General features: G+C 45.7%; 1 protein-coding gene across 2 annotated transcripts in view; it reads left to right on the forward strand.

Annotated features, from left to right (window-relative positions):
* The window catches only part of LOC121004521 (zinc finger protein 260-like), a 114830-nt gene that overhangs the window by 62935 nt on the left and 39077 nt on the right, over nt 1-12818 (forward strand). For both annotated transcript variants that reach the window (XM_040436788.1, XM_040436789.1), the window contains exon 3: nt 11892-11994. In XM_040436788.1, coding sequence (XP_040292722.1) covers nt 11892-11994 — 103 coding nt within the window. The remainder of the gene's footprint in view (nt 1-11891; nt 11995-12818) is intronic.

Below are 12818 nucleotides of genomic sequence, written 5' to 3' on the forward strand. Positions count from 1 at the left end.
TGGCACTTGTGTATGGAGTGGTTCTCTCCACAGAACATACACTTGAAGGTAGTCTGAAGATTTGTCGGTTCTGTCTCTCTACTGATCCCAGTAGTGACTTTGAACTAGGTATCTGGACCTTTAGCTGCTGCGTTGGTTGCAAAGCTAATTGCTCATGCACGTCTTATCTCTCTTGCCGGCCTTTCTTCTAAGGATTTTAAGACGTAAGATGATGATACTGGATTACATGCTATTCGGGCTTCCTTATTGATGAACTCAGAGATCTCTTTAAAACTTGGGAAGTTCTTGCCTAGATATAACTGTTCAGTCACATAGCGATTCCATCTAGAAGCCACTTCTTCAGGTAGCTTGGCTAGCATCCTTTGGTTTTCTAGATAGTCGTTCAGTACTTCTAGACCTTGAACATGTGGGATGGCATTGCTGCATGCTTGCAGGAAGTCACCATGCTCTTGAAGTCTTAAGTGTTCTTTAGGACCTATTTTAGGCCAGTTATTCAATTTCTCTCTAAAAGCTCTTTGTACTAAGAAAGGATGACCATATCTTGCATTTAATTTTTCACAAGCTTGCTTGTAGGCTTCTTCATCTTTTCTATAAAAGTTACCTTCAAGAACTTTCTTTGCTTCCCCACCAACATATCTCTGAAGGTAGAATAACTTGTCGACTGGACTGAAGCAATGATGCTCAATGATCATTTAAAAACTTGCCTTCCACTCTATGAACTTCAGTACGTCTCCCGAAAATACAGTAGGTTCTGGAGCGGGAAGTCTAGTTAGGATTGTTCTTTGTGGTCTTTCTGGCACAATGGTTGTAACATTATCCTGAGCATTGCCGTGGCATCTAGGAATAGAATGATCCGGTTCTATTTTCTCACTTATTTCTGAATTAGGTGAGTCCCTTTCTTCTTCTTCTCTTCCGGTAGAGATAGAGGGCAAATCCACACATCTTTTTCCTAACACTTGACTAGGCCTCTCTTTGTCTTTCTGAGCAGGGATGGAAGTATAATGACTTATTTCCCCACTAAGTGCTGTAGATTTCCTTCCATTCTCCTGGGAGTATGTAGGAAAGTACAAGTCTGCCTCTTAACTTAGTACAGATTTAAACCTATGACCACATTGATTCATATCCTCCTCGTGTACTCTGAGTCTGGCTCTTATGATCTTAACTTCTTTTTGCCTTTCCAGACTTTTTAATTCAGCTTCCATTTGATGGCGTTGTACATCCTTTTCAGTCATCAGTTGGCGCTGCGCCTCAATGGCAGCTTCCATTTCAATTTCTGCTCTCTTGACAGCAAGTTGTTCAGCTACAGACAGGTCCATAAATATTGTGACATCGACACAATTCTAACATTTTTGGCTCTATACACCACAATGGATTTAAAATTAAACAAACACAAAGATGTGCTTTAACTGCAGACTGTCAGCTTTAATTTGAGGGTATTTACATCCAAATCAGGTGAACGGTGTAGGAATTACAACAGTTTGCATATGTGCCTTCCACTTGTTAAGGGACCAAAAGTAATGGGACAGAATAATAATCCTAAATCAAACTTTCACTTTTTAATATTTGGTTGCAAATCCTTTGCAGTCAATTACAGCCTGAAGTCTGGAACGCATAGACATCACCAGATGCTGGGTTTCATCCCTGGTGATGCTCTGCCAGGCCTCTACTGCAACTGTCTTCAGTTCCTGCTTGTTCTTGGGGCATTTTCCCTTCAGTTTTGTCTTCAAGTGAAATGTGTGCTCAGTCGGATTCAGGTCAGGTGATTGATTTGGTCATTGCATAACATTCCACTTCTTTCCCTTAAAAAACTCTTTGGTTGCTTTTGCAGTATGCTTTGGGTCACTGTCCATCTGCACTGTGAAGTGCCGTCCAATGAGTTCTGAAGCATTTGGCTGAATATGAGCAGATAATATTGCCCGAAACACTTCAGAATTCATCCTGCTGCTTTTGTCAGCAGTCACATCATCAATAAATACAAGAGAACCAGTTCCATTGGCAGCCATACATGCCCACGCCATGACACTACCACTACCATGCTTCACTGATTAGGTGGTATGCTTAGGATCATGAGCAGTTCCTTTCCTTCTCCATACTCTTCTCTTCCCATCACTCTGGTACAAGTTGATCTTGGTCTCATCTGTCCATAGGATGTTGTTCCAGAACTGTGAAGGCTTTTTTCGATGTCGTTTGGCAAACTCTAATCTGGCCTTTCTGTTTTTGAGGCTCACCAATGGTTTACATCTTGTGGTGAACCCTCTATATTCACTTTGGTGAAGTCTTCTCTTGATTGTTGACTTTGACACACATATACCTACCTCCTGGAGAGTGTTCTTGATCTGGCTGTGACGATTCACGATCTCAAAATGGATTATTCCTTACAAAGACTTTGCCTTTTACTGGACACTACAATGGTAATTCTGAACTTACAGACATTCTATTCCCTTCCACCTCTTACCTATTTCTATCCAACCAATCTGTTCGACTGGCAGGTATATTTATCTGTCAGTTTTAATGTATATATTTTTTGTGTATAGTTCTTAGAATAAAACTAACGATTGCATCGTTCCAGTTTTGCCCTTGTTCCTTGATTATCTGGTTTATGCTAAGAACTCTGTCCTCAGAGGAGACATACTACCCATTGTCTTATTTTTATAAATTGTTAATTGGTTAGCTAGGTTGCAAATAACAGTTTCTTCCCTTTGCGATTAGCTAGCCGGGGTCTCTTCGCCCCTATTCAATACGAAGAGTGGTGGCAGCAAATTAATCTGATTTCCAGCCTGAAATCGATAATTTTATTATTCTGATTGTATCATGTATGGGCACACCAACCAATCCTAAACGGTGCTCACAGTGGATTCGCCTCCAGAAGTCTCTAGTGGACGAGACCTGTATGGCAACTGTGGCATAGTACGACGGGATTGACGGGTGGTTTGTTACATTGGTTGGCAGCTAGTGGGATAGCAAAACCAGGCAGAAGTCAGCTTTTGGGGGATCAGAGCACAAAGAACTGACAAGTGCAGTTTTTTGTGCAATCAGAACAATAGGACAGCGGTTACTTAGTATCCTGTCCTGCGGAACTTGAGTTCCGGCTCCAAAACGGTACACATTGATACCGAATAGATTGGTATACATTTTCCCACCTTTTCTTTGCTATATCCTATTCTTTTACTCTTCTTTTCTGAATGTCTGATTCAGTTCCAAATTACCTAAGTTGGTCTGTCGCTGACTTACGAGCCTTATGTGAGTCGCAAGGCATTACCATTCTAAACAAAAATCGATCACAGCTGATTAAAGCTTTGACGGAGAGAGACGGCCAATCCCATGCGGGAGGCTTCGATGCCCCTTTGTTCAACATCACCCAGCACCGCCAGCTATGGGAGTGCTTATGTTGCTACTTCAGCTCCGGGTGATGTGGATACCCTGGATTACACTATGTCCACAGCTCCTGCTAACCCTCAGCAAGAAACAAGCAGCTCTGGACGGAACTTCACTGCCTTGGGCCCTATGAGCCAGCAGTTGTTCCCAAGCCTGACTGGCTCGGATTTGCGTTTATACCTGGAGATGCAGCTCAAACTAGAGGAGCGACAGCTCGAAAGAGAGGAGCGGCAGCAGCAAAGAGAGGAGCGACAGCAGCAGTTCCAGCTTCAGAGAGAAGCGCTGCAACACCAGCGTGCACTAGAACTGGCGCAAATGAGACAGGCCGAGTGGTCTTCCTCTCCTAACACTCCTGCTGCAGGAGGCATACCTCTACCCGTGGTCCCCAAAGCAAGGTTTCCAGTTATGGAGAAAAACGGGGACACTGATTTATATTTACACTCGTTTGAGAGAGCATGCCGCCAGTTCTGCATCCCTGGGGATCAGTGGGCTCTACACCTGACGCCTCAGCTAACTGGTAAAGCGCTGGATGCTTTTGCGAAGCTACCCACAGACCAAGACTGCGATTACCAGACTATCAAGGATGCCATAATCGCTAAGTTCCAGTTAACCCCTGAGGTTTACCGGAGAAAGTTCCGTGCCATCCAGAAAGGGTCCACAGACTCTTACGCGGATGTGGCTAGCCGCTTATGCACCACATTCCGCCAATGGACTTGAACCCTTAAGGAAAGGACTTATGCTCACCTTGAGGATTTGATGATCCATGACCAGCTCCTCACTGTATGCCCTACAGACGTGAGACAGTTTGTGCTGGAGCGCAAGCCCCAGTCAGCCAAAGAAGCCGCTGAGCTGGCAGACATGTTTGTCGCAACCCCGGGTGCCGGATGTTCGCAAACCTGTGGTGGCGAACGTTTGCAGGCCTATGGTATCAGACATCCGCAAACCCCTGGTACCTGACAGCCGCAGAACTCCAGTATCCGACAAGGACAGAGCCATGTGCCTGCTGGCCCTGTGAACCGTGAGACAACCAGGCCCTGGTGTGAGCTGTGTCGCAGGCCCGGTCACACCAAGCAAACTTGCTACGCAGGGAAGCCAGCCCAACCACCTAGCCAGGCAGTTAGCAACGCGTCGATGCCAAGCCCTAAGGGGGCCAACACCTCCACACCTGCCTCATCTGCTATATTGTTGGTCGAGGATCTGATGTGCATGGCGGATCCCAGAATCACCAGTCAGTCACTGTGAATGGCCAGACTGTCATCGGATTCCGAGACACTGGTGTAGATGTCACTTTGGTCCGTTCACATCTTGTAACGGAAACGGATATCCTTCCAGGAAAGTACCTCACTCTGACTGGAGTTGGGAGCACTCGCACTTATGTGGCCTAAGCCCAAGTCACCATTGATTGGGGAATGGGACGTCAAAAGCGGGTTGTTGGGGTCCTGGATGATTTTCCTGTCACCACAGTGCTTGGCACTGATTTGGGCACCCTTGTTTGCCATTATGAGTACCCTGCAAACACGCAGGTGACCCAAGCAGGACTCCCTGACCAAAACCAGGTACTGTACAACCCTTTGGGGAAACAGGGAGACGGGGACACTTTATCTGCTATTTCTACCAAACCTAACGCATCTAGGCGGGAGGTATCAGATTTAAGTGTGCAAGCAACTGAATGTAATTTGCCTATTTCTTTACCTGTCATTGTTGATCCAAATGCATGTGTTAGTGTTAACAATGGTAATATACATGATGCTGTACCTGTTCTGGCCATTACACATGCTATGGCCAGCCACCTGAACTCAGAACCGACCGAAGGGACCCCCTCGGGCGATTTTGACCTTCAGGCGGATGACAATAATGCGAGAAACACCTTGTCATGTGATAATGATGATTGTGTAACTGCGTTGGCAGACGCTTCCAGTGTCGCCAGTAACCTGGGTTCAGATGGGGCTGCGGGGAAAGAACCAACCGTCCCTCTACCCACCTCTGACCCCAGCATTGAAGGTAACTCTCCATAGCTGACTTCATATGTCAATGGTCAGCTGCAGAAAGACCTGTGGCACTGCATTCGTGCAGGCCTTGAAGAGTGACCCCAGTCTGGAGACGCTTAGGGCTCAAGCCGGCCAGCCTCCAGACGAGGGCACTCCATATAAGGTCTATTGGGAGAACAACCGACTGTACTGTGAAGCTGTACAGCCTACAAAAGGTGACGCAGGTGAGAACACGAGACAGCTCGTAGTCCCTAGGGAATTTCAGGCACAGGTGCTCAAAGCAGCCCATGACATTCCACTAGCAGGACATTTGGGTGGTCAGAACCATTTTTACTGGCCCACGATGGGAAAGGACATAACTAATTACTGCCGATCATGTACCACTTGCCAGAGGGTTAAAAAGGCTGGGGGTACCCCCAAAGCTCCTTTTCAGCCACTGCCGGTGATCCCAGAACCCTTCCAGAGGGTGGCAGTGGATATCAATGGTCCCCTCCCCATTCTTAGCAGTTCTGGCAAGCGCTACATCTTAACGGTCGTGGACTATGCCACCCGTTATCCAGAGGCGGTAGCACTGTCTTCGCTTAGGTCTGCCACGGTAGCAGATGCCTTAATTGGGATTTTCTCTCGTGTGGGGTTCCCCACCGCGATGATCTCTAATCAGGACTCCTGCTTCTTGTATGAGAGGAGGCAAATCAAGCACACCACTTCCAGCCCATATCACCCCCAAACCAACGGCTTGTGCAAACGATTCAACGGAACATTAAAGCAAATGCTGGCAACGTTCGTAGAATCGTAGGGGAAGGACTGGGAGCGGCACCTGCCTCATTTGCTGTTCGCTTACAGAGAAGTGCCACAGGAGTCCACTGGGTTCTCACCGTTTGAACTCCTATATGGATGAGACGTCCCAGGGCCTTTAAAATTAATTCGGGAGACCTGGGAGGGAATAGGTGACCCCTCAGAAGTCTGCATGGTAGAATATGTACTAAACATTTGGGACAAGATGGAGTCTCTTATGGCTATGATGATGAGAAACCTCTTAAAGGCACAGGCCAAGCAAATGGCCTGGTATGACCAACACGCCAGAGACCGGTCCTACCAAGCAGATCAGAAGGTATACGCCCTACTCCCTGTCAGGCAGAACAAATTGCAGGCCGTTTGGGAAGGGCCATACACCATTCTGAAACAGGTAAACCCAGTCACTTACCTAGTGAGTCTGGGGGGTAAGCGACAGAAACTGTTCTATGTGAATATATTAAAAGCACATGAGGAGAGAGAGCAGTATGTGTTAGCAGTGTGCAGCCAGCTAGAACCCGAAGAGCCAGATCCACTGATAAACCTGCTATCAGAGCTACTAGAAGTGGCAGAGGATTGGAACATCAACCCCCACCTCTCGTACCCACAGCAACTTCAGCTCACCACACTCCTGAGTGCGCACAGCGCCACCTTCTCAGGACTCACTGGCCAAACCAACCTAGCAGCTCACCGAGTTGACACAGGGACCCTATCGCAACTCACCCGAAGTGCAGGCTGAGATCAAGCGAGAAATTGAGGAAATGCTACAGTTAGGAGTCATCCAGAAATCCGCTAGCCCATGGGCCACTCCGGTTATTTTAGTCCCCAAAAAGGACACGACAACCCGGTTCTGTGTTGACTATCTGAGACTGAATGACATCACCACAACTAGCTTATTACCACAGCACCTACTTTAATGCCGCTTATGGAGAGAAAGATAGTCTGAAGGCCATTGGGCTGAAACGTTACATACTGTATAGCCGCAGTAACCTGGAAACAATAAAACAACTATCTAACTACAATTTACAGTGAAGTTTGTTGCATCACTTATAATTGGGGTGGGAACCCTACTTCAAGCGAGAACCACAGAGTGCGTCAAGGTTCCAATTAGATCACCACAACCGATGCGTATCCCATGCCTCGAATTGATGAATGCTGGCATCTGCCAGCTATCTGACAATCATGGACTTGAGCCGTGGGTATTGGCAGATTCTGCTTGTGCCAGAGCGAAGTCCGCATTCATCACCACTTTTGGCCTCTATGAGTTTACTCGTATGCCCTTTGGGATGAGGAATGCGCCCGCCACCTTTCAGCGGACCACGAATAAACTACTGGATGGAACGCAAGGTTACGCAGTAGCATACCTGGATGACATGGCGGTATTCAGTCCAACCTAGGAAGATCACCTTGACCATTTGTCACAGGTATTGGGAAGACTGTCCGCTGCCAATCTGACCGTTAAGCCCAACAAATGTCAGATTTCCATGACAGAGGTTCAGTACCTTGGACACAGAGTAGGCAGCCAGACCCTGAAACCTCAGATAGGGAAGGTCGATGCCATTGTGGCATGGCCACAGCCTACCACCAAAAAAAAAATACAGGCTTTTCTGGGAATGGCAGGATACCATAGGAAGTTTGTTCCGTCCTACAGTACTCTGGCTAAACCACTGACCAATGCAACGAGTAAAAAAACAACCCAACAAGGTCACGTGGAACCCAGAGCTAGAAGAGGCGTTTCGGGCCTTGAAGGATGCGCTGGCTAGCGCTCCTGTCCTTCAAGCTCCTGACTTCTCCCGTCAGTTCATTATACAAACTGACACCTCAGACCACGGCCTGGGAGCCGTACTTAGTCAGGTGGACGCAACCGGGAATGAGCATCCTCTCGCTGAGCAGGAAGCTACTTACTCGGGAAGCTGCGTACTCCACGACAGAGAGAGTGTCTAGAAATTGTGTGGGCCCTACAGAAGTTACAATCGTACCTATACGGATGATCTTTCACAGTAGTCACAGACCATAACCCCCTCAGCTGGCTGAAACGTACCGCTGGTACCAACGGAAAACTCCTCTGTTGGAGCTTAGCGCTTCAACAGTACGATTTCACAATCCAGCATAAACCGGGCAGTCGCCATCAGAATGCTGACAGACTTTCCCGCTGTAACGAACCCAAATAGCGACTGGGGATTGCTTCAGTCCCAGTCTTGCTGACCACTCCTTCCCCAATCTTCCGAAAGGGGGAGGTGTGACAATTCGCCATCTCAGCAACACGAAAAAATCTTGAATGCGTCCGGTTTTAAAATCACCAGCACACAAAGAGTTAAAATCTTTTTTCAACCCAAAGTAATTCACCTTTGCTAGCACAGCTCACAGATCAGAGGTATAATTAGCACAAGTCTGTGCTCTGTCTTCCTCCACCAGTTCTTCTTTGTGGAAGCCAGCCTGCATCCCCAAGCAGTATAGTGTGCTTTTCATCATCATCAGATGCTTGCTCTCTTACTCTTACTCCTCCTCTTGCTCGTACTTCAATCTGTCATGAGATATCCATAACAGAAAGTGTGGCCAAGAGAAAACTTTTCTCGACCAGCAATTAGCTTGTCTGCAAGCTGAACCACCATCTGTGCAGTTGCTGCCATACCACTTAGTTGAGGTGAATGTGGTGCAGTTCCACGCTTAGTAGTACTATTTCTGCCCAGCTGATTGGGAATAATTGTCTTTTTAAAATGCCATGTTGCTCTATGCATATGAGGCACGTAACCAGATAAAGTGGGAAAATAGAACTGGCCAGCAATCTCAACAAGTCTGCGATAGTAAAATATGTGGCGATAAAACAACTCTACATGCTCAGCAATCCAGATGTGCGGAAGCGGAACTCTCACCTGGCCAAGTTGCTAACAGTGCAGTTGCTGCTGAACAACTTACCGTATTTTTCGCTTTATAAGACGCACTTTTTTCCCCCCCAAAAGTGGGGGGAAAATGGCAGTGCGTCTTATAAAGCGAACACTGCCATGTTTACTTTGCTGACGCTGATACATCGCAAGCCGTGATGTATCAGAGGGGTGGGAGGAGGGGACGGAGGCTGGCAACGCTCGCGGCGGGGCCCGATGCAGTCACTGTACTGTAATACATCGGGCCCCGCTCACGGCAATTATCACATGTAAAGTCTATTATCTTCAAGCAGTATCTCTGCTTTTAACTAGGGCAATCCTCTGTAGTAGTACACCTTACTATGAAAGCGGCAGGCAGGGCGGCAGCGTAATCTCGCGATGCTCACTCATTCACGCTCCTCCCACTTCCTTCATGAATGAGTGAGCATCGCGAGATTACGCTGCCGCCCTGCCTGCCGCTTTCATAGTAAGGTGTACTACTACAGAGGATTGCCCTAGTTAAAAGCAGAGATACTGCTTGAAGATAATAGACTTTACATATGAAAAAGGCTTCATTACACTCTGCTTTCTTCTATAACAGTACTCACTATGAAAGCAGCAGTCCGGCCGGCGCGTGACGTCACTCACTCGGTCATGCTCCTCCTACTTCATTAATGAAGCTGGCAGGAGCGTGACTGACTGAGTGACGTCACATGCTGGCCGGACTGCTGCTTTTATAGTGAGTACTGGTATAGAAGAAAGCAGAGCCATTAAAAGATTTTACATATAAAGTCTGTGTGCACTGTGGTGTAATGGGGGTCACTATTCACACAGGACAATATACTGTGACACATATGATACTGTGACCAGCATAAGATGATCTCATACTGGTCACAGTATCATATGTGTCACAGTATATTGTCCCTGTGTGAATAGTGACCCCCATTACATAAGATGCTATATATGATGCTACATCCCCCTCATAACAATGCGTCATCCACAGGTCCCCCCATAACAGTGCGTCATCCACAGGTCCCCCCATAACAGTGCGTCATCCACAGGTCCCCCCATAACAGTGCGTCATCCACAGGTCCCCCCATAACAGTGCGTCATCCACAGGTCCCCCCATAACAGTGCGTCATCCACAGGTCCCCCCATAACAGTGCGTCATCCACAGGTCCCCCCATAACAGTGCGTCATCCACAGGTCCCCCCATAACAGTGCGTCATCCACAGACCACCATTAGTTCAAAACCCAGCAAAAGCACACCTTTTTGGTTCAAATAATTTTTTTCTTATTTTCCTCCTCAAAAATCTAGGTGCGTCTTATCATCAGGTGCGTCTTATAAAGCGAAAAATACGGTAATTGTGGTCATTGTGGTGCAGTTCCACACCCGTTTTGAACACTGACAATTGTTTTTTTTTTCTATAGGTTTTGTATATGGTTTATGCATTAAAGAACATGTACAACCGTCAGAGTAAAATATGTCACAAAATAAGAATCTCATAATCATGTTAAATAAAAGCAACATCAATAATCATTACCAATAAACCTAACTACATCATGAAAGGGTTAATGTTTTCCCATATTATCTCCAGTAACTGTATTTATATCAGATTTTGTAGGATTTTCCATTGTCTAATCTTCTTTCTATTCAGGTTCCTACAATACAGGATCCACTCAGTGGATATCTTCTTTAAAAGATCCTTCTTCTGATTGACCCATCAAGGATTGATAAGGACAGGGACAAGATGGAGGAGAGTATAATAAATCTCACCCTAGAGATTCTCTTCCGGCTTACTGGAGAGGTGAGAGATTCTGATGATGTCACATTACATCATCTTATCTATGTTACTAACAGATGGACATGACTGGAGAGGTGAGGGACTCTGGAAATGTATGGAGTGATATTTATTACTGTGACTTTCCATAACCAGGACTACACAGTAGTGAAGAAGACATCTAGTGAGAGCTGTCAGGTCCCTGTGTCTGAAGAATGGGGAAGAACCCTGAGCCCAATCACAGGGCCTCCACCTCACCCCCTGATACATGAGGAATTCAGTAGAGAGAAGATCCTAGAGCTCACCAACAAGATGATTGAGCTGCTGACTGGAGAGGTGACACTGCTGGGAATGCTGGGACATTATACAGGAACGCTATGAAGGAATCTGGGTGATGACTGTATCATTATGTTGTCAGGTTCCTATAAGATGTCAGGATGTCACCATCTATTTCTCCATGGAGGAGTGGGAGTATTTAGAAGGACACAAAGATCTGTACAAGGACGTCATGATGGAGGATCACCGGCCCCTCACATCACCAGGTAATAGACATGACTAAATACACACGTCCTCTCATTATCTGTATGTAAGGAATGAATTCAGTCACTGGATGTGTTTCCTACAGTTAAGGAAGAGAGAAGAACACCAGAGAGATGTCCCAGTCCTCTTCTTCCACAGGATAGTTCAGAAGAACATCACAATGTCCCACAGGATGATCAGGTAGATGGAGATAATGTCTTATGAAATGTTTCCTATGATCTGTAGAAGGCTGTAAAGATCTTGTGTTCAGTCTTGTTTTATCCACCAGTATTATATGTTTTATCCTTATACTGTATAATGATAAAGGTGGAGATGGCAGGATTACAGCTGACCATAGACATTACATGTTGTCTGGATCTTCTCACTATTTTCTGGTTCTGGAGTCTTCTGGTTGGAATATTTATACAGGAGACCTGCAAATATTGGGGTCCCATAACATCTACTGTCCTTTCATTTTTGGCCATTATGATAATTAATGATCTTTTCAGGTCACATAATACATTCCACACGACTTCTACAACCGTCTGATGACTTCTACAATATTTGTTTCACAGGTTCAGAATCTAGGTGAAGATCTGAACATTATATATGTTACAGAGACACATGTGAGGGGTGATGTGCAGAGTATAGAGGACATCCCTACAGATAACTGCCCAGGTGAGTAGTAACCACTAAATAAAGCAATAAAACCTCACATTTGATGTATGTTTAAAAAAAATGTACTGAGATAAACCAATTGCTCCCCCTTGTGTAAGGATCTTTTTTACATGGCAGGATTCAATGTCATAACAAGCATCTATCAGCAATAAAACATTTCTTCCCACTTATTGGCCAATGTAAAACTCCCTTAAGAGTGTGCGGACTTTGGACTATAGTTATTTGTAGACATTTGAATCTCTGGCTACTATGCAAAGCCATCAAATTGCTACTTTACTGCACTTTTAAGGGTTAACTTGCACTGTGATTTATACTGTTGTGCAATGTGCAAAATGAGTAGGACCTCACAGCACATAAACGTTTTACTTTAACGTTAAGTAACTGATACACGTGGTCCTTGTGACCTAATTACGTATTTTTTATGTGCTGTATGTTAATTAAAACTTCACTTTTATTTACTTTTTGTTTAAAACAACCATTTGGACATTGTAGACTCAGTGGTATGCTGGCAGGTTACTTATTTACTCTTACGCCATTTATTATCTGTATTACTTTCCAGCAGAAGACTGAGGGTTAATATGTTGTAGTGACCATGGCTGCATATACGCTCCGGCTGACAACCACAGTTCCAACCTCCTCTTATCCTATTTTATTAGCTCTTATCTGAGCTACTGCTTTTTTTTGCTCTCCTTTGAAACCTGGAGGTTGATATATTGTATAACCTTCAGCCGCTCGAGCGCTCCTGCCTGTGATCCAAAACCAGGATTGGAGCCTCCACAGACATAAGGTATAAAGGAAAGATCTGTGTTTAGAGCCGCACCTGG

This window comes from Bufo bufo, chromosome 6 (assembly GCF_905171765.1).
Source record: "Bufo bufo chromosome 6, aBufBuf1.1, whole genome shotgun sequence".
Lineage (NCBI taxonomy): Eukaryota > Metazoa > Chordata > Amphibia > Anura > Bufonidae > Bufo > Bufo bufo.